The sequence below is a fragment of the Pipistrellus kuhlii genome, unplaced genomic scaffold (genome assembly GCF_014108245.1).
Source record: "Pipistrellus kuhlii isolate mPipKuh1 unplaced genomic scaffold, mPipKuh1.p scaffold_m20_p_7, whole genome shotgun sequence".
Classification (NCBI taxonomy): domain Eukaryota; kingdom Metazoa; phylum Chordata; class Mammalia; order Chiroptera; family Vespertilionidae; genus Pipistrellus; species Pipistrellus kuhlii.
Window position 1 is genome coordinate 26,550,661 of NW_023425573.1, and position 20,197 is coordinate 26,570,857.

Consider the following 20,197-nt stretch of genomic DNA (forward strand, 5'->3'; position numbering starts at 1 on the left):
CTTCATCTGCCTGGTTTGGGAATTCAGTCCTGGACATGATAGTGCATGGAATGATGGCCAGCTACAGGAAATGGCCCACCTGAGGATGAAACACCAGGAAGAACTGACTGAGTTGCACAAGAAACGTGGGGAGGTAAAGATAGCTGCTCTCAACTTGTGTTTTCTGCTCTGTGTGGGTCTTTTAGTAGGAGGATGGGGTGCCTGGCTTCATGTGGCATCACCAGCTCTATGTGGGAATGAAACAACAGGAAAGGGGTGAGGACCTTGTTTCATCAGCAAGAGGGCAAGCCATTGAGATAACCGCCCGGTTGTCATGCTCTAAGCTGGCATGGGAGGTACCAGTGGAGGACTTTTAAAGGAAAGAAGTTTTCTGCTTGGTCCACTGAAGGTCCAAAGCTTTTTAGAAGCAGATAGCACAGATGGGTGGTTACCAGAGACAAAGGGAGGGAGATGAGGGTGAAACAGGTAAAAGGGTCACTTATATGGTGACGATGGAAATTAAACATTTGGTCGAATTATACATAATGTTGCACACCTAAAACTTCTATAATGTTATAAACCAGTGTTATGTCAATAAAGAAAATAATTTTTTAAGCTTTTGAGATTTAATCCTGAAATTTCAGAAAGAATCGTTAGAATTAAATCCTGAGCTGTGTTAACTCTCAATGGTATTGTGCTGGCAAGTACAATAAAATTTACAAATCAGCTGAATTGATCATTTTATCAGCTGAAGAGTCTGAACAGATAGCTGGGGTTCAAGGCAAGACAGAGTCCACAGCAGGAACCTGGCAGTCACCTAGAGCTCTTCTCACCCATCCGAGCCTGCCTTCAACAGGGACCAGCCCCCACCGTTCCCCTGAGCATCCCTATGGGCCCTTCTGCTCCTCTCCGCCACCCAGCTTGTTTCTTCCTGCCTTGGCTCAACCCACAGGCACCTTTTCTTTCTTGAAAATAATTTAACCCACTGTCATTTAGTTTTCATCTGAGGCCCTAAAATCTCTTATTTATGAAAGTATTTTTCTTTACCCCCAGTTAGCTCAGTTGGTGATTGACCTGAATAACCAAATGCAGCAGAAGGACAAGGAGATGCAGATGAATGAAGCAAAGTGAGTAGAGACAACACCTACTTTGGGACTGGTTGTGGGATCATGCCCCCGTTTTATCTACTGTACTCTTGTGAGCAGGGCCAGTGATTATCAGTGGCAAATGGTAGCCACATTGGACTCAGCAAGAGTTTTATTTTTGTGTATGTATAGCTTGGAATCTTTTTTTCCTGCTCTAAGGATGGAAAAGGCCAGGACAGTGCCCTCAGTCTTCCAGGTTCCCAGCATACTCCTGGAAATACCTTTGGCCCTTGCAAATGTCCTTGGGGCATTCACAGTTCTCCCGTGGCCATTGGGGACATTGGGGATGGGAGCCAGTGTCTTCTGTGGTGGAAATGGCCCAAGATAAAGAGTGTGTGGTCCTTGAGAGCAGGGATGAGTTTGTGGGCGGGATTATTCTTGATTGGAGAGAAGCCTGGCAGATAAGATAAACAGAGACACAGCCTGAGTCATCTGTACCTTTTTCCTTAATGTGCAGAGTGATATCTAGAGGCTTAGAATGAGGGACTTCCTCAGGCATTCTGTCAGTGAATGATAGAGCTGATGGAATACACAGGACTTCCAGCCTCTTAAGCCCCTGTTGACTGCTCAGATTAAGCACCAAAAGCTCCCTCTTCCTCCAAATCCTGCTTTTCTGAAAAATGCTATGATATTTATTGTCTGGATGAATTTGACCCCAGATGCTTCCTCCTAATGGGGTTCTGTAAACCATTGAGACTGGGCTCTGCTAAGTGAGGTGTAATAATAATGAAGACTCCTGCATGGTGCCTGGTGTGATGGCTGAGGTCACTGCTGGTGCCCGAGCTTAGGCAGCTCCAGCACCTGGCCAGGTCCTCTGGCCCCCAGCGGGGCTCCTGCGAAGTGCCATTTCTCCCCTGTGTCGTGCTTTCAGAATTGCAGAATGTTTGCAGACTATCTCTGATCTGGAGACGGAGTGCCAAGAACTACGCAATAAACTGCAGGACCTGGAGAGAGCCAACCAGACCCTGAAGGATGAATATGATGCCCTGCAGATCACTTTTACTGCCTTAGAGGAGAAACTGAGGAAAACTTCGGAGGAGAATCAGGAGCTGGTCACCAGGTGGATGGCTGAGAAAGCGCAGGAAGCCAATCGCCTCAATGCAGAGAATGAAAAGGATTCAAGGTAGGAGATGGATCCACAGTTAGTAGGTTCTTTTTTTTTGCTGAAGTGGAACCTAGGTCTTTGAAAAGAAGGAAACAAACCTGGCAGCTCCAACCGCAGGATGGGGGAAAACCAGAAAACATTAACAAAAGTAATTTTGAGAGTGGATGCAACTGTTGACAGCATTAAGATTTTGCCAGAGTCAATGCTTCTGTGTTCAGCCCTAATCTTATTAGTAAAATGGAAATAATGGCACTTAACCTCAAAGCATTGTTATGGGGATTAAATAAGTTAAAAACTGTAAAATAATAAAACTGAGCTAGGCACAAGTAAAATGTACATAAAGCTTAACTATTATTACTCATGCTCTTGGTATGTCGGTATGAGGCTGTTTGCTGTAGAAAACTAAGTTGCAGCCATGGCTAACCCTGTATACACCTTTCTGTCCTGAGAGGCCCTGGGTCCCAACAGGCCTCTCCCTTAGTGGTTCACTGCTTTTTCTAATAACATAATCCTTCCTCCAGGCTTTGCTCTGACAGCCTTTATAACAGCATCTTTACCACCATTACCAGTATGAATTTGGGACTTGGAATCTTTGCTCAGGGCAGTTGTTATTTTGAATGCACTGAATATTTAGATATATTATTAAAGCTAGTTTATTGAGAGCCAAAGCCCCATGCATTTTTTAAGCAAACATAAGAGTTGGGCTTTTTTTTCTTTCTTTTTTTAAATAGGCGGCGGCAAGCCCGACTGCAAAAAGAGCTCGCAGAAGCAGCGAAAGAACCTCTACCAGTTGAACAGTGAGTAGAGATATGCAATCAAAACTATGCTCTGGATGATTTGATTCTCTTAAATACAGGCAGTCCTTGGGTTACATCAGACTCGACATATGTTGTTTCGTGGTTACATCACCATCTCCCATTTATTTTTTTTTTTTTTAAAGTTCCGTTATTTTTACATATACACATATGTGTGTTATGAGTTTTTTATTACTCATTTACCACCAGTAAAGGTCAGGAATTATTAACTTTCTGTTAAATTTTTTTAAAAATATATTTTATTGATTTTTTACAGAGAGGAAGGGAGATGGTTAGAGAGCTAGAAACATCGATCAGCTGCCTCCTACACACCTCCTACTGGGGATGTGCCCGCAACCAAGGTACATGCCCCTGACCAGAATTGAACCTGGGACCTTTCAGTCCACAGACCAACGCTCTATCCACTGAGCCAAACCGGTTTCGGCAACTTTCTGTTAAATTTTTTTTACTGTTTCACTTCATTACTGCTGTGTGTGTGCTCCATGTGAGTGACGTAGGTGCTTATGTAGGTGAGTTCTGACAGAGAAAATTGCATTAACTCGTGCGCTGTAAGAACAGATCTCCTAACCTGAGGACCTACCATATATTTTTAATTTCTATAAAACCATTTTATGGATTGCTGAAAGAAATGTAAAAGATTTAAGGCAGAAAGAATCCTCATTACCTTCCAGAAAGTTGTTCCTCATGCGCTATGAATTCTAACTACCTGCACCCCTAACACCTGACAACCTCCCTGTTTTCCTATTGCTACTGACCCACTTTCTCACCCTGCTTGGGCAGTGTTATGCTGGGCAGGGTTCTCTTGCTCTTGGTTTGTGGCTTTAAGTGGATGTTTGGGCAAATCTTCAAAACATAAGTGAAGATTAGGATCTGTTGGAACAAAAGGAATTGAATCAGTTGGAGCTTTTCCTAATCTGGGGACAGGGTAGAGAATCTTCCCTGAGACCCAAAGCTTTGTTTTAAGATGGCGGAAGCTTTCATGGCTGAATTCCTTTTGTCTCTAGTTCAGAATGTGTTCTTTTTCTATTGAATTATATTCTGGAGGATGGCATTTAGAATTATGATCTGTTGCTTGTATATAAGTGGAGGGGGGTGGTTGAAATTCAGTTAGGAGTCACCTAGCAGACAAAGATCTTATTTTATAAGGAAACAAGAAGGTTTTCATACCAAGCCTTTGCTTTAGATGCAGAATGGACATTTCTTCTGTAATTGTAGAGGTGGAAAATGAACCTAACAAAACTGCAATGTAAATAAATTAATTGACCCAGAAATGAGGCATGATTTCTCAAAAATAACAGCTTTGTTATTTTTGTCCACCAAAGCATTGATTGTCCACTTCCTATTTGCCAGCATATATGGGTGACTAGGTGTGACATGATTCAGACAGGTCAAGTGTCCTGCCCAGGACCACCCAGAAAAGGGCTGAGCTGGGATGCAAACCCAGGGGTGTCTCTCAAGGCCTGTTCTTAGTCTCTGTGCTTCCTTCCCTAAGAGAAGATTTCTGGAGGAAAGGGAGGACATTTACATCTTTGAAGGGTTTTGCTAACCAATTGCCAAATGCTTGTATTTTCTCATGGCACTGGGCCTTTGTAGAGTTCAGAGTACCTTTATGGCTTTATAATTCTACTTTAAAGCATTTACATGATCTCAACTCATTTTTACTACTCTTGCCATCTCTGCTGGTCTATTGTCACCCTTGTGTGAACAAAAGTGACTTCCAGAACCACAACCTTGAAGAAAAGAAAGCCCAGCCTTCTTCTCTTTCTTCAGACCTACCTTTGTATTCCCTGTACACCCTGCCCCAGTCTGGATTCAGTTACATAGAACCCTACATGCAATAGCCGAGGAAAATAAGTTTACTTTGACTTGGTTTAACTTGCTTGATAACATGTCCTTACGTATATACTTACTTAATCCAGATAATCATGGAAAAATTTTGCTTTCAAGCTCTTATGAATCTAAAAATTAGTTGATATAGTCTTAGGTTATTATATTTTATTATTTTCTCCATGAAGATTGAAACTCAGTAGGAGGTCATTAAGACCAAAATAATTACTTGACTTTCCCCTACCAGGAAAATGGGGGGAGGGCAGTGGATTCCATTCCTATGATTTGATGGCTTTGTGTGAAATGCAGTGGACTCTCCAAATGTCAGGAGCACCAACAACTTAATTTTTCATTTTTTTTTTAATCCTCACCTGAGAATGTTTTGATTGATTTGAGAGAAGGGAGGAGGGCAGGGGGGAAGGGGTACATCCATGTGAAAGAGAAATCAGGAATTGAACCTGAAACCTTTTGGTGTACTGGATGACATTCTAACCAACTGACACCCAGCCAGGACAGGAGCACTGAGTAGTTTAAAAATAAAATACTTAGAGTGTAAATGAATTATGGTTAGATTTTGCTTTCCTGGTTTGTTTGTTTTTAATAAATCTTTATTGTTTAGATTATTACAGTTGTTCCTCTTTTTTCCTTCCATAACTCCCCTCACCCGGTTCCTACCTTACTCCATGCCCTTCCCTCCTTCCTCCCTGTCCTCATCCATAGGTGTCTGATTTTTGTCCAGTCTCTTCCCACAGCCCCCACATGCCCCACATTCCCCCCAGGATTGTCAGTCTACTCCCTTTCTGTGCCTCTGATTCTATTATATTCACCAGTTTATTCTGTTCATTAGATTTTTTATTCACTTGATTTTTATATTCACTTGTTGATAGATATGTATTTGTTGTTTTTTTATACTGAACTCAATAACTTTATTTTTTAATATATTTTATTGATTTTTTTTTTTTGTTTGTTTTTTGCCCCCCTCCCTCCCTCCCATACATTCCCTCCCTCCCAGAGGTATTTGTTGTTCATAATTTTTATCTTTACCTTTTTTTTCTTCCTCTTCTAAAGAATACCTTTTAGCATTTCATATACGGTAATACTGGTTCAGCTGTGATGAACTCCTTTAGCTTTTTCTTATCTGTGAAGCTCTTTATCTGACCTTCAATTTTGAATGATAGCTTTGCTAGGTAAAGTAATCTTGGTTGTAGGTTCTTGCTGTTCATCACTCTGAATATTTCTTGCCACTCCCTTCTGGCCTGCATAGTTTCTGTTGAGAAATCAGCTGACAATTTTATAGGTACTCCCTAATAGGTAACTTTTTCTCTTGCTGCTTTAATATTCTCTCTTTGTCTTTTGCTCTTGGCATTTTAATTATGATGTGTCTTGGTATGGTCCTCTTTGGATTCCTTTTGTTTGGGGTTCTGTGCGCTTCATAGACTTGTAAGTCTAATTCTTTCACCAGGTGGGGAAAGTTTTCTTTCATTATTTCTTCAAATAGGTTTTCAGTATCTTGCTCTCTCTTCTTCTGGCACCCCATTATTCGGATGTTGGTACACTTAAAATTGTCCCAGAGGCTCCTTAAACTGTCTTCATATTTTTGGATTCTTTTTGCTTTTTGCTTTTCCAGTTGGGTGTTTTTTGCTTCTTTGTATTTCAAATCTTTGACTTGATTCTTGTGATCCTCTAGTCTACTGTAGGATCTCTGTATATTATTCTTTATTTCAGTCAGTGTATGCTTAATTTCTAGTTGGTCCTTTTTCATATACTCAAGGGTCTCACTAAATTTATTGGCAGTTTCTAGAAAATTCTTGAAAAACCTTATTACCATGGTTTTGAACTCTATAGCTTCCATTTGTGATCTGTTTCTATGTCTCTGCATTTTGGCTGCTTTTCTGTGTTGATAGAGTGGTTTTGTGTGCTAGGTGTCCTATAGGGCCCAGTGGCTCAGCCTCCCCTGTTACCTGAGGTGGACACTCTTAATGTACCCCTTTGTGGGCTGTGTGCACAGTTTTGTTGTAGTTAATATCTTGATTGTTGTTGATATCCCTGGGAGGAATTGACCTCCAGGCCAATTGGCTGTGAGGATCATCTGTTTCTACAATGGGAGAACTTTTATGCTGGAGACACCCTTATGGGGCAAGACTTGCTTCAGTGGGACTTGGGTCCTCAACTGAGTTTGCCCCCTGAGTGTCCCTTATAGATCTGAGGAGTTGTAATCTGGATGGTCCCACTCTGACCACTAGGTACACTGGCTCTTGGATCTCCAAGGAGGTGCTAATTTAGCCTCTGCCTGAGGCCACCCAGTGGGAGCTACAGAGAGATCTGCAGGTTCCTCTTCTTGGTTTGGGGTTTGGAGGTGCCCAAGTGAGGCCCAGCTGTGAAGGGGCCTTGGGCCTTCTGAGGCTCAAGCTACTATGGGGCCTTGGGCCTTCTTTTGGATGTTCTGTGTCTTTCTGACCCAGCTGCAGTTTGTTGGGTAATTTTAGATTTCAAAGGACCGGGCCATTCATATGCAAAAGCCTCTGCACTCAGCTTGGATAGAGCAGAATCTCAGGGCCAACCAAACAGCAATGGCTTCCTATCAGCCCTGCCCTAAGAGGCCCCTGGGTCTCAGTGTCCCTCAGTAATCACTGCAAGCACCTCTGATAGAAAGCCATCCTTAAAAAAAAAAAAAGAAAAAGAAAGAAAGAAAGCCATCCTTGAGTTCCGCCTGTTATCAGACAGTCCAGTTTCTCCTGAATGAGTCTGGGTCCTCAGAGTGTTGCCCAGAACTGGAGTTCAGAACAGTCAGGAGATTGTGTCTCCCTCCCAATTGAGAAAGACAACCGCATATTCAATTGCCAGCCCTTTTTGCATGTACACGCCTCTGTATATCTCTGCACTTTGCTTCTGCAGCTCCTATTAGTCTCAGTGTGCTTTTCTCTTCTAGTTGTAGAATTTCCACTCAGCCAGCCTTCCTGTGGTTCTGGATGATGTCCATTTTGTCTTTTAGTTGTAGTTTTGAAGTGGTTGCACGAGGCAGCAAGTTTAGGTGTTTACCTCTGCCGCCTCTTGGTTTCTCTTATCACTTTCCTGTTTTTTTTTATATTATTAAAGTAATATTTAAAACAGTTGTTAAGGCAACAATTTATTTCATTGCCCTTTTTGGGACCCTTTACTTTGTAGCTGCCCCTATTTGTGTGTCTTCCCCATCTCAAAACTATTTATTGGTGAGTATGGTCCAGTTGTTCGAGGGCAGGAGGCCTTCAGCTACTCACCAGACTTCTGATGGAAAGAAGTTATGTGCTGGTTATGTGGTTCTAGACTTAATAAATCATTATTTTCTTTCCAGGTGGGATCTGAAAGGATCAAAAGTTCACTTTTAAAGTTGTTATCAGCTGAATTCTGGATATTTTTCCTTTAGTATTGTTCAGAGCATTACAGCTTCTTTTTCTCCAGAGAACCTTTAAACATAGATGTCGTGGTGAAGTCACATAGGTGATATGTTCCTGTGTAATGTTGTTGACATTTGCACAACAGACTCATCATAAAAATCCTGTTGAGCCTAGCCAGTGTGGCTCAGTGGTTGAATGTCAACCCATGAACCAGAGGATTCACAGTTTGATTCTTGGTCAGGGCACATGCCCTGATTTCTGGCTCGATTCCCAGTAGGGGGCATGCAGGAAGCAGCTGATCAATGATTCTCTCTCATCATTACTATTTCTATTCTTTTCTCTCTTTCTCCCTTCCTGTCTCTGAAGTCAGTAAAAACATTAAAAAACAGAAAGCTCCTGTTGAGCAGAATCAAAGACTCGACCTCTTGCCCTTCTTTCTAGGGATGATGACATTGAAGTCATTGTGGATGAAACCTCTGATCACACTGAAGAGACTTCGCCCATGCGAGGCATCAGCAGAGCAGCCACGTAAGTAGACGGGTCTAGCCAGGAACGGAGAGTGGGGGTGCAGCTTCACAGAGCACATTTGTGGCCACGACAGCAATGTGATGCACCCAAGCCTCTGTGCTGGGGCACCAGTCGTCTTGTACAACCATAGAGATCAGTAGGCTCCTCAGTGTCCCACTCTACTTAATGGGAGGCAAGCCATCCCTTAGTATTGTCACCTGCTGTGAAGGGAAACAGAAAAAGTTCAATGGATCCTAAAAAATGACAGTTCAACTTATTAGGCAGGGTGATTGTTTAGATCAGTGGTCGCCAACCAGTGGTCCGTGGACCACAGGTGGCCCACGAGGTCCAAAAGGTTGGTGACTGCTGGTTTAGATCACACTGTTTAATTCTTATTGGGCTCCAGGTTCCTTTTTATTTAGTTAAGCAGACTGGAAGTGTGGGGATTAGATATTAATAGCCAGAAATTGTTAGGTCAGTTTGACAGTTTCATCGTCAAAAACATTATTGCCAAGGAAATTAATTTAATTCTAGAGAGCCTTGTTTTTTTTAAAACTCGGAGGCTGGGTTTCCCTCTGACTTTCCCACTGTTGTCTGGTGGTTTGTACTGTGATGGGTTTCTTGGCAGGGGTTTGTGAACTCGTGGGAAACATACTCCCAGGTAACCTATTTTTGTGGACTGTTTTTATTGATTGATTATTTGGGCAAATGTTCCTATGGTTTAAACCTATCCTCCCCTCCTCTTTAGTAAGCGACTCTCGCAGCCTGCTGGAGGCCTTCTGGATTCTATCACTAATATCTTTGGGTAGGTTAGAAACCTTCACCTTTCCTTATTGATATGTATGTAAATATACCTAAGCATATGTACATGATTTATTATCTTTTTTTTTTTAATGTACACCAGAATGTCAGTGGTACAGAATATACAGATGCCTTGATTTCAGCTTTTCATTTAGCTTCTTTCTTTTTCCTCAATTTCCTTTCTCTTAATCTTGCTGCGTGCTGATCTCTGGCCTTATCCTTTAGTCTGTCCGAGTCTCCCCTTTTGGGACATCACTCTTCTTCTGATGCTGCCAGGTGAAAATATTATCTACTCTTATCTCAGCATGTGGGTGTGGGTTGTTGATAATTGAGCTGATCACCGCTTCACTGCCCTCCATCATCAATGTCCATGTGCTAACCAAGAGCTTTGCATGTTCCTAGGAATGCCGCCAGTCCTCTGAGCAGGGACGATTAGGTTGAGCTCTATACGGCAGCCGCGCTCTCGCCGCTCTTTTCTTGGCATGTGTTCAACTTGCCTTGACCACAGTGTACACTGAGGATGACTGTGACTAGGCATAGAAACGTCTTTAAATCGTTTTACAAAAATACCGAGCTCTTTCTGAGCTAGCACTTAATTATGTTCAGAAAGTCATCAGCATTGTATGGATGGGAAGCAGTCGTTCAGGACTCTTCTCAATGTTGAGTTTTGGAGTCCATGAGTTAGCAAGCCGGAGAGTACAAGTATGTGCTGCCTATCTTTCCCAGTTGTCCTTTGAGTGAGGATGTTTCTGATTTGACCAATCATTTTGTAGTTTGAAGGGTCTAAAAGGAAAAAAGACCTGTTGATACAAAGGTCTTTGACTCCTTTCTGAGATTGATAGACAAGTAGCCTTGTGCGGTCTTTTCTAATCTTCTCCTTTATGTCACTTCTTAGGAGGCGCTCTGTCTCTTCCTTTCCGGTCCCCCAGGATAATGCGGATACTCATCCAGGTTCAAGTAAAGAAGTGAGGGTCCCAACAACTGCAGTGTGTGTCTTTGTAAGTATGGTTTCTCCCCAAACCCACACCAAGCCTGGTATGGTAACAATGTGACAATTAAAGGGTCCTTTCTCCTGCTGCAGGCTACGCTTTCTCTTGCTTTATTTATATCAGGCCTTTGCACCTGTCTCTGTCTGATGGAAGGCATTAATACATTTTGCTTACCTTCAGAGGATAGAATTTATTACAGCCATCCTCCGTAATATAGGACTGGCTAAGAGAGGATTGGAAGCATGAGGGATGGGGCAAGGGAAAATAATTAGAGATGTGAGAAATTAGTAATGCATGCAATCGCTGTCACCAGTTGGCTCCAATTCAGAGTAAGAGTTTAGTCCATGGTCTGTTTGGGAGGGTCAGTAGGGTAACTATTTGCTTCATGATTTACACCTCTATCTGTGGGACTTCTGACCATTAGGAGCACATAGTTGGAAGCAGTTCCTGGCAGAAGCCATTTTGGTATCAGGGCTGTCAGCTGGAGTTCAGAGCTGAGTCCTAGGGGTCCTAGTATGAAAGGATAGTGTGGTCCCTGCTGGGGAGGCAGAAGGCACTGAACCAGTGTGGGGACAGGATAGTGCCTGGCTCAGGGCTCAAGTGAAGGGAGGGGGGAAAGGCAGACAGGAAGAGCAGATCCCAGACAGTTGGGCTCTTTCAATGAATTAGAGGAGCCAGCTTTCAGGGGAAAGAAAGACTTGTTATAAAAATGAGATGGGATTTATATGGGGGAGCTTTCCATCCTAGGCATCAGGAGAAACTTTAGTAATTGGATATTTGCACCCAGTGAACTACCTTAGATGTTGTAAAGAAAGTCCCACTGTACTCCTGTGGTTCCCTGGCAGGCCTGGCTCCTCACAGAGGTCAATGATGATTGGTAAAAGGTCTGATTGCACTTAATGTCACAGTCCCTTCTTGCCCTCGGCTCCCAGCAGCCCATTTTTTCCTCCTATCACATTTGAGTCATGTGCATGGGATAATGGAGCAGCTGATAATTAGGATTCTGTCAGTGTGTGTTTCTGAGAGTGTACGATTCACAGCTGACAACTATCCAACAGAACCACCCCTCAGGAGCATGACGAGGGCAGCCATGGGTGTGATGGTGCATGATCTCAAGTTTTCAATCTGAGACCTCTTCAATAGAAAGACATTTATTTTTTTAAAAAGGCAAAGAAGGGAATTACAGGAGCTAAAAGGTTTGGTCTCCTGTCATGCAGCTTTTTGTCCTGTCATGGACATAGGGAGGATGGGAAATCAGATCATCAAACAAGGAAATAATAAAGTGATGTTTACATCCATCCGGTCATGCTTGAAATAATATGTTAAGCATCTTTTTTAGTCCCAAGCAGATGTGAAGATCAGATTTTGTCTTCCCAAAATAACCTTTAGCACAAATGATTGATGACCTGTCTAATGATCTAAAATTTATAATCCATGTTTTTCATAATATATATATACATGTTTTATTTTATTGTGGAAAATTTAATCATTGAAGTGAAGAGTAAAAAGAACTTTGAGGTACTATCATCCTGTCTGGCAGCTTCATTTAGTCACATTTGTCCATTTTACTGTCTCCCCTGCGCATATTCTTTTTATTTTTAATATATTTTATTGATTTTTATTTTATTTTTTTACAAAGAGGAAGGGAGAGGGAGAGATAGTTAGAAACATCAATGAGAGAGAAACATCGACCAGCTTCCTCCTGCACACCCCCTACTGGAGATGTGCCTGCAACCAAGGCACATGCCCTTGACTGGAATCGAACCTGGTACCCTTGAGTCTGCAGGCTGACACTGTATCCACTGAGCCAAACCGATTCAGGCATCTCTTTTAAATTTTTATTGGAACAAAGTCCCAGACATTGTTTTATCCATTGATATTTTAGTATCCATGGTATTTTTTAAATGTTTTTATTGATATTTTTAGAAAGAGAGAAAGGGAAAGGGAAAGAGAGAAACATCAGTCGGCTGATCCCTACACAATCCTTACTGGGGATCAAGCCCACAACCCAGGCATGTGCCCTGATTGGGAATCAAACCAGCAACCTCTTGGTGCATGGGTTGATGCTCAACCAACTGAGCAACACCAGCCTAGCCACAGTCTTTAAAATTTTTTATTTTATTTTATGTTTCAATTAAAGCTGACATCCAATAATATATTAATTTTATTCAGTATCCATGATCTTAAAGAGAAGAGATTATAGCAACAACTTCTAGCATTCTCTCTTCTCATTCTAGGATGAAATGCTTTTTGCTTGGGTTTTTTTTATTATCCTGACCACAAATGCCATCTTGTCATATCATGTGTTCCAGTGTGGATGCCAATCTTAGTAATTTCCCTATGATGAATTTAAATTCTCCCAAAATACAATAACACCTCTTAACTTTTGTTGAAGGTCTTATAATCAGGCACAGTCCTAGGTCTGGAAGTCCTTTTTTTATAGATGAGCAAACTGAGGCTTATGAAGTTAAGGAACTTGCCAGAAGTCACACTGCTCATATACTTTAGTGCCCACAGAATTTCACTGTAACACTGCTGTGCCTTAGGTAGCACTGGCATCTGCTCATATTGGGACTCCATGTTAGACTATCCTTGTTAGGAAAGCCATAAAAGCTTTATCACGAAAAGTCATCTGTACGTTAATTAGATACATAGTGTGATGTGTATTCATGCAGTCTGGACCAAAAGGGAAGCAGGTAATCATACTCTTACTCTAAAGCTATTAAGATCACACAAGAATATAGATTGAAATTTCTTATTCTTAGAAGAAATAAGATTAATATGACAACAAACTTGAAGCAGTTTACACAGATTTTGAATCCTCAAAGGTTGCACTGTATTTAAATAAGTGGAACTATAAGAATAAAATGATAGAATCTTATGAAAGCCTGGGCTAGGAACCCGAGTTATTTTATGATGAGATTCTTCTCATTAGGGATGAATGTTCTCTGGTGAGATATTCAGGGGGCTCACTTGTATTGGACTCTTTCTTCGTGGGAAGGGCAGTGATTGGGTATGAAAGGGTGCTTGTCTTGCAGGATGCTCATGACGGGGAAGTCAACGCTGTGCAGTTCAGTCCTGGATCCCGGCTGCTGGCCACGGGCGGCATGGATCGGAGGGTTAAGCTTTGGGAAGCGTCTGGAGGTAAGGTCTCAGAGTGTGCCGAAGGAAGCTGTGACATCTGATTGACTTGGTTTCAGGCAACCTTTGAATTATTCATCTTCTCAAAGTAAAACATTTTGTGTTAAGGAGTCTGACCAGAGCATCATTACTGTCTCAGTTGCACTCAGAAATGGGATGGCATTGAAAAAGAAAATGGGAGTTAATGAAATCATCTCTTAAAATGCTGAAGCTACGACATAGCCCAGTTTCAACATTTTAAGATTCAGTTAAATGTACATATACTTGTTGTTTTTTTCAGTGTGCACATGTCTTTAATTCTTAAATAACTTATATTCCTCTGTACATATACTTTTAATAAAGTAAGGTCAAAGAATAGGCTGAAGGTTTTTGTAGAAACCACTTTGTCAAGTTTCCACAGTTACAGCATATTTATGCTTCCTGTCCAGCAGTTAATAGTTCCAACGGGCCTTTGTGTTATTTCCTTTGATTCTCACAATGGCCCTGTGCAGTTAGATAGGTGGGTATCACCCGTATTTGAAAACTCAGGCACTACCAGATTGACATAGTTGATTTACATGACTGACAGATGATTTACGTGGCAAAGCGGTGGTGGAACCTAGAGGCTGAGTTGGGTCTTCTAACTGCGAGTCTCTTGTTTTCTCCATGACAGCCTCCCCTAAGCTGTAGAGTTACTGAAAAACTCTGTAGATCACTGTGGTTACAGAAGAACAGTCTGTCCATCTGTCGGTTAGAACAGGTGGTCAGCAAAGCCCCAAGCGTGTCTGTCCCGGCATTTGATTTTTAGGAAAGTGGCTCAGTAGTTAAATCTCTGGCAGTTACAACTAGTTGAAGCCCATTAGAATTAGTCCACAACAGCCTGTTCAGTTTGCAGTTTTGTTCCTCTTGGCTAATATTTACTGAACCTTGGGAGGTACAAAGTCTAAGAGACTGTTTATGAAGTAGTTCGGGGTGTCCTGTTTTTCTCTTAAAATGTCAGAAGAGGGGCACTTTCACCCGGGAGGAACACCCATCCTTGCTCTTTCTATCACAGCAGTGGCTCCATTGGTAATTACTTCTATAAACAGTTTTAATATAGCCTCCCCTGCTGCCTTCTTAGATAAAAGAGCTTTTTACTTTTAACAAGGTGTTTGATCTTTTGAGATCAATCTCTTCTGTGGAATAGCATTTATCGATCACTTCTTGCATTTTGGCTGCCAAACAATAATATTTTGGACATAAGTCAGAGAGCTGTTTCTTAGAATTTGCAGTAATAATTTGGTCTGTAAAGATGTAATCTAAATAAAGACCTTAATTAGCAGATGATGGCCCTTTTTTACTTTGGAAAATCTAATGAAAGCTAAGATTTAAGAAGAGACTTATAATGTGCTATATTTTTCAAGTAAATATAGAGGTGTTCATAGACCAGGTTAATGATCCCAGCCCTAAATATGTTTGACAGCTCCAAACCAGTATTCATATTGCTATTATTTAGAAGTGCTGAGTAAAAGGTAACAATGAAATGTTTCCTATCCCATGCTCCCTTTTTATGAACTTGATTTAGAATAGTTCCCTAATTGTTTTCCTAGATTGTCTATATAGGAAACTACCCTTTTAAACTACCCTTTAAAAAAGGAATGTAATCACATCATCATCAAGACTTGTAATCCTGTAAGCTTATGTCTGCATAACTGAAATTTACATGTATGGGGCCAGCATACAGTAAGTGCAAGAACACACTCCAGAAACTTCAAACTCTCTAACTGGCATTCTAATGACTAGCCATTTACACCTAACTAAAGCAAAAACTTTTCAGACATTCCTGAGAATTATCACACCTGGATTCTGAAAAGTTGATGGTCCAGAATTGGTAGTTAGGTTGGTCCAAACACATATCAAACCCAAAGATGTATTTATGATCAATAAGTTAGAAAATTTTACTGAGAAATAACTAAATGAAACTCAGTCTCTAAGTAAATTGGCATGGTCTGTATACACTGAGTGGCCAGATTATTATGATCTCTGAATGCATAATAATCTAGCCACTCAGTGTATTTGCATCTCAAATAGGTACCAAAAGTATTCTAGACTTTGCTGGAAACAACCACCTATTTGGCCTGAGCTTTCTATCAGCCAGTGCAAAGGGGAAAACTGATCAGGTGTACGATTTACAGTATCTTTTATATCAAATAAATGAGATACTCAAGAGAAGTACACTGTACATTATATATACTAAATTTCTCTAAAAGAACAGCTTAACACACATGCAAAATGCTGGGCTCTGCATCCCCATATACCTTCATTGCTCTTAGAAACTGACAACAGTATATTTTGATCCTATATTCTGTCTGTCTTGCTGGTTGATTCTGTGATGGTGCAGGAATGCTGTTTTGAAAATATATTGTAGTTGGCTTCCAATGTTTCAGATGCCCCATTTTAACTTACATAATGGCTTTACCTTTTTATCTTTCCTCCACCTTTCTTTTTATCCAGACAAGTGTGAGTTCAAGGGTTCCCTCTCTGGCAGTAACGCAGGAATTACAAGCATTGAATTTGATAGTGCTGTAAGTATCTAACAACTGGGGAAATAGGTGCATTAAGAGATGTTTAGAAATAAGACATCTGGTTTTCAAAATTAAAAATAACTCACCTGGTTTGTCCACTATTTATCTTGAGTAAAATCAGTGTTAAAAAAAGATTCAGGTAGATTACAAATTCCGTTCTGATCGTGACTGGGCTGGGGAGGTAGGTCTGCATTAACCCAGCTGATCTCTGCAGACTTGATAAAGGTCCCAGTTTGGGCTAAGGTGTTGTGGGTGGAGAGGAGAGCATCCAGCTAGACCTGTGTCAGAGATGAGCAGATCTCTGAGGGGGTAGCTGGGAGGTGAGACAGGGCAGAGTCAGTTTCTGTGGGCTTTCTGGCTGAAGCAGTGTGCAGAGAATTAGTATTTGCTGTGACTTGAAGGTGGGAGGGAAATGAATGCAGGAGGCCAAGTTCCATTTTGAGCTGGAGGGTCTTCAGCCTTCAGGCAAGATTGAGTCAGCTTAAGAGAAAGGTCTGAACGTAATGGGGTGGGTGAATTGACAGATACTGGTGCTAATAGTTGGTATTTGGATCAGGTGTATAGTTTTAGACATCTAAACCTCTTGGACTTGATTATTGGGGAGTTTGTATTGTTTGAACTGAATTCCTCTATTTTGGCTGAAATATGTGTCTCACCTTCCCTCCCCCTTTATTTCAATAGGGATCTTACCTCTTAGCCGCTTCAAATGATTTTGCAAGCCGAATCTGGACCGTGGATGATTATCGGTTACGGGTAAGACCCAGTTAGGAAAATTAGTATAAACTCCTAACTTCTCATGGTTATCAAGGCACAGCAATGTTAGGCAATAGCAGGTCCATTTAATCTGCAATAGGAAACCTTCACTTTTCTATGAAAGACTCGGGACATTACTTTTAATAAGAGGAGGTATTTCATAGATACCAGTCTTAGCTTAACTTAAGTGATCTTGATGACAGCATATAAATTGACTTAGTAATTATCTCCCATGGTATACCTGGAAAGTAGGATATAGACATACATATGGATTCGCTGTGATTGAGAGAAAACAACTGATGCTAAGAGTCAGATGGAAGGGGAACGGGGTGTCATGGGATCAGATGTGGAGGAAGCCTATATCTGAACCCAGACTTGCTGAGAAGTCCTATGGATTCCAAGATAAAGACCAAAACGTGAGGGTTATATTGCCTTTGTTCTAATGAAAAACACATCACTTGATTTGGAGATTGGTTTTTCTCCTTAAGCTTGAAGGAGTCTTCACACGAGCTCATGAAATAAGGGCTACTGAAAGCTAAGATGGAGGGTGAACTTGACATTGGTAGGAATTTTATCAAAAAACTTTGACAGCAGTTCTGTGTGTCAGCCCACACAGAAAACAGCATGATGTTAAGATGAACTTACTAAAGGTAAATGCAGGGAAGTGGTGTATGGTGGTTTGTTTTGGTGACACAGGAGTAAAACTAGAAGAATTGTTAGAAACACAGTGAGTGGATCCCTTAGGCTTTCCATTTTCTTGAAGGTGCTGTGGAAAATGATCACAGTGGTAATTCTTTTACTCTTAGTTGAAAGAAGATCCAGGGCTATACATATAAAGTCTGAGGCTTGAAGATGACAGATGATGTCCTCTGAAAGCTGAAGAGCCTGCCTGGGTTCTTGTCTGAGTGAAGGAGTGGAAGTGGACTGCTGGCACCCACAGGCAGGGCAAGGCTCGCCTCAAGCAACAGTTCACGTCTGTTCAAATATTTGAACGAGTTTCCAGCTATAGCGTGATAGTTCACGCTAAACATGGAAAAGATGCCTAACCTGTTCTTGTAGCAGTTTTTTAATTCGTCCTGTGGTCTGCCATGCTCTGTGTAACTGCCGTGTAAGAGTTGTATGTGTCTGCAGTCATTAACTTATCTAAAACGAGGTGGCTTTTCTTGAGCAGCCTCTGTGTATTAGACCCAGTACTGAGGGTGTTGTGTGCATTACTGCTATAGTCCCCAGGAAGGCAGCTAATGTAATTAGATGAGGGGACTGAGGCTCCAATTTGCCCGAGGTCACATAGTTAACAAACAGGTGAGAATTGGAATTGAGGCCTGTGCTCTTTCCTGTATTGGATTGGCCTGGATCGCCAGTATTCTAGACTGGGAAATGGCTCAAGTGTTGAATTGAGGGACATACAGGTTTCTTTACCTTTGTGGCTCTTGGAGGGAGGACCCAGGCAACCAGTTGAGTCAATCAGTTGTGCAGGATGTATAATATTTTTCATTGGTAGAGTTCTGTACAGGTGGGCATCACCGTTGGGTCTGACATAAGAGGAAGGGGACCTGGAGGTGAGGTAGTTCTGGAAGATAGAGGTCATACTGTTGTGAAACTTGTCTCAAGTGCGCTAGTTTGCAGAGGTTTTGTGTGTTTTTTTTAAATACATTTTACTGATTTTTTACAGAGAGGAAGGGAGAGGTATAGAGAGCTAGAGACATCGATGAGAGACATCAACTGGCTGCCTCCTGCACACCCCCTACTGGGGATGTGCCCGCAACCAAGGTACATGCCCTTGACTGGAATCCAACTTGGGACCTTTCAGTCCGCAGACCAACGCTCTATCCACTGAGCCAAACCGGTTTCGGCAGTTTGCAGAGGTTTTATCAGACAGGGTGCTGGCAAGCTGTGCTCATGTTGAGGCCATTGACTCTTCTCTGGATAGCTGGCTCTGTGGCCTCAGATCTGCTCACAGCTATGTCCTGTCCCTCAGGAAATGTGGGAAGAGATCCAAGAGGCCTTTTTCACACATCACACTCTTACCAAGGTCCAGAACTAAGTGGGCTTCCTGTTGTAGGGGCTGTGGCTCCCACTGAGACCCTGTTACAGAGGATGTTGGAAGGCATGAATGGACACCTATGATCTAAAACTCGGGTCCAAGCCCTGGTCAGTGTCTCCTTTGATGATAAGTGAATGGTGTTGAGATAGACTAGGTGCAAGGAGCAGCTGGGTGAGTGCTTGCTTTAAAACCCTTTTAGTAAAGGGACCCTCGAAACAGCCTGGCATTGAAAGGGGCCCATGACAGGATTCCTTCAATACCAGGTGTGTTAGACTCCCTTAAAAGTCTAAAGTCAGTGTCACCTGGCCCAGCTGCTCTCTGAGACGTGACTTGGGGAACTGGATTAAAAACCCACTCTGTTCAGTGTTCTGACAGTGATGTGGAGAGGTGGCCAGAGGCAGGACTGGCTTTCAGGTGATGGTTATTATTTCAGAAACTTCCTCATCAAGTTCTGCATTTCTCTGGCATCAGTTGTTTTAACGGCAGCTGCTTGCATGATGGGCAGCACTCAGGATCTACCCCTGAACACAGGAGTCTGGGGAGAATGCTAGAGAAGAATGTCAAACCTCCCTCCCATGTGGGGCTCGGGCTGCTGTGACAGCTGAACCCACTGTGGCATGTCTAGTGAGTCTTTGTTGAAAAGACTAGGAAAAACTTAAAAGTAGTATTAAAATTAAATATTATAGGTAAATATAAAAAACTGAGTGAATGAAATAATTTTTAATAAATCTGATCCACTTAAAATAAGCACTTTTTAAATGATAACATTGAGTGCTTATAGGAGGTTCAATTCCTTGCTGCTGATAACGTGGAAATGGAGCTAGTCAGCCTCAGGCAGATCCATCTGGGTTCCACCAAGAGCAAGATTAGCAGAAGTCCAGACTTTTTTAAAAGCAATCTAATATCTATGAAGGGCAAAGCAATAAAAACATTCCTTTTCTTTATTCCATTAGTCCATAGTTCATTCCAGGAAATACGTCAAGTTGTGTGCTCATAGTGTTCATTGCAGCATCATTTGTTATCATGAAACTTTGAAAGTAACTTAAGTGTCTGCTGGCCAAGGAAATTTCAGCTAAATTGTCACATCACCACACACAAATTATTCAGCAATTAAAGTATTAAGACTTAAGTGTGAGGGTGCAAAAAGAAAGTTAGTGCTGTCCACATGTGCCTA

General features: G+C 41.7%; 1 protein-coding gene, 1 long non-coding RNA gene and 1 other non-coding gene across 13 annotated transcripts in view; all 3 read left to right on the plus strand.

Moving 5' to 3' along the window:
* The window catches only part of ATG16L1 (autophagy related 16 like 1), a 66,036-nt gene that overhangs the window by 7,161 nt on the left and 38,678 nt on the right, over nt 1-20,197 (plus strand). For 7 of the 11 annotated variants that reach the window (XR_006740553.1, XR_004984909.2, XM_036421325.2 and 4 more), the window contains exons 3-13: nt 28-133; nt 1,033-1,106; nt 1,996-2,247; nt 2,961-3,026; nt 8,687-8,773; nt 9,501-9,557; nt 9,779-9,829; nt 10,449-10,551; nt 13,581-13,686; nt 16,156-16,226; nt 16,908-16,979. Coding sequence is in view for 9 of the 11 variants with exons in the window: in XM_036421325.2 (XP_036277218.1) it covers nt 28-133; nt 1,033-1,106; nt 1,996-2,247; nt 2,961-3,026; nt 8,687-8,773; nt 9,501-9,557; nt 9,779-9,829; nt 10,449-10,551; nt 13,581-13,686; nt 16,156-16,226; nt 16,908-16,979 (1,045 nt within the window). In the remaining 2 variants the exon portion in view is untranslated. The remainder of the gene's footprint in view (nt 1-27; nt 134-1,032; nt 1,107-1,995; nt 2,248-2,960; nt 3,027-8,686; nt 8,774-9,500; nt 9,558-9,778; nt 9,830-10,448; nt 10,552-13,580; nt 13,687-16,155; nt 16,227-16,907; nt 16,980-20,197) is intronic. The other 4 variants (XM_036421327.2, XM_036421332.2, XM_036421330.2 and 1 more) reach the window with 2 other exon arrangements.
* Nucleotides 11,405-11,675, plus strand: LOC118710041. The gene has a single exon (XR_004985265.1). It is a non-coding gene; the product is annotated as a small Cajal body-specific RNA 6 (non-coding RNA).
* LOC118709340 lies at nt 16,986-19,909 on the plus strand. The gene is made up of 2 exons (XR_006740554.1): nt 16,986-18,612; nt 18,836-19,909. It is a non-coding gene; the product is annotated as an uncharacterized LOC118709340 (long non-coding RNA).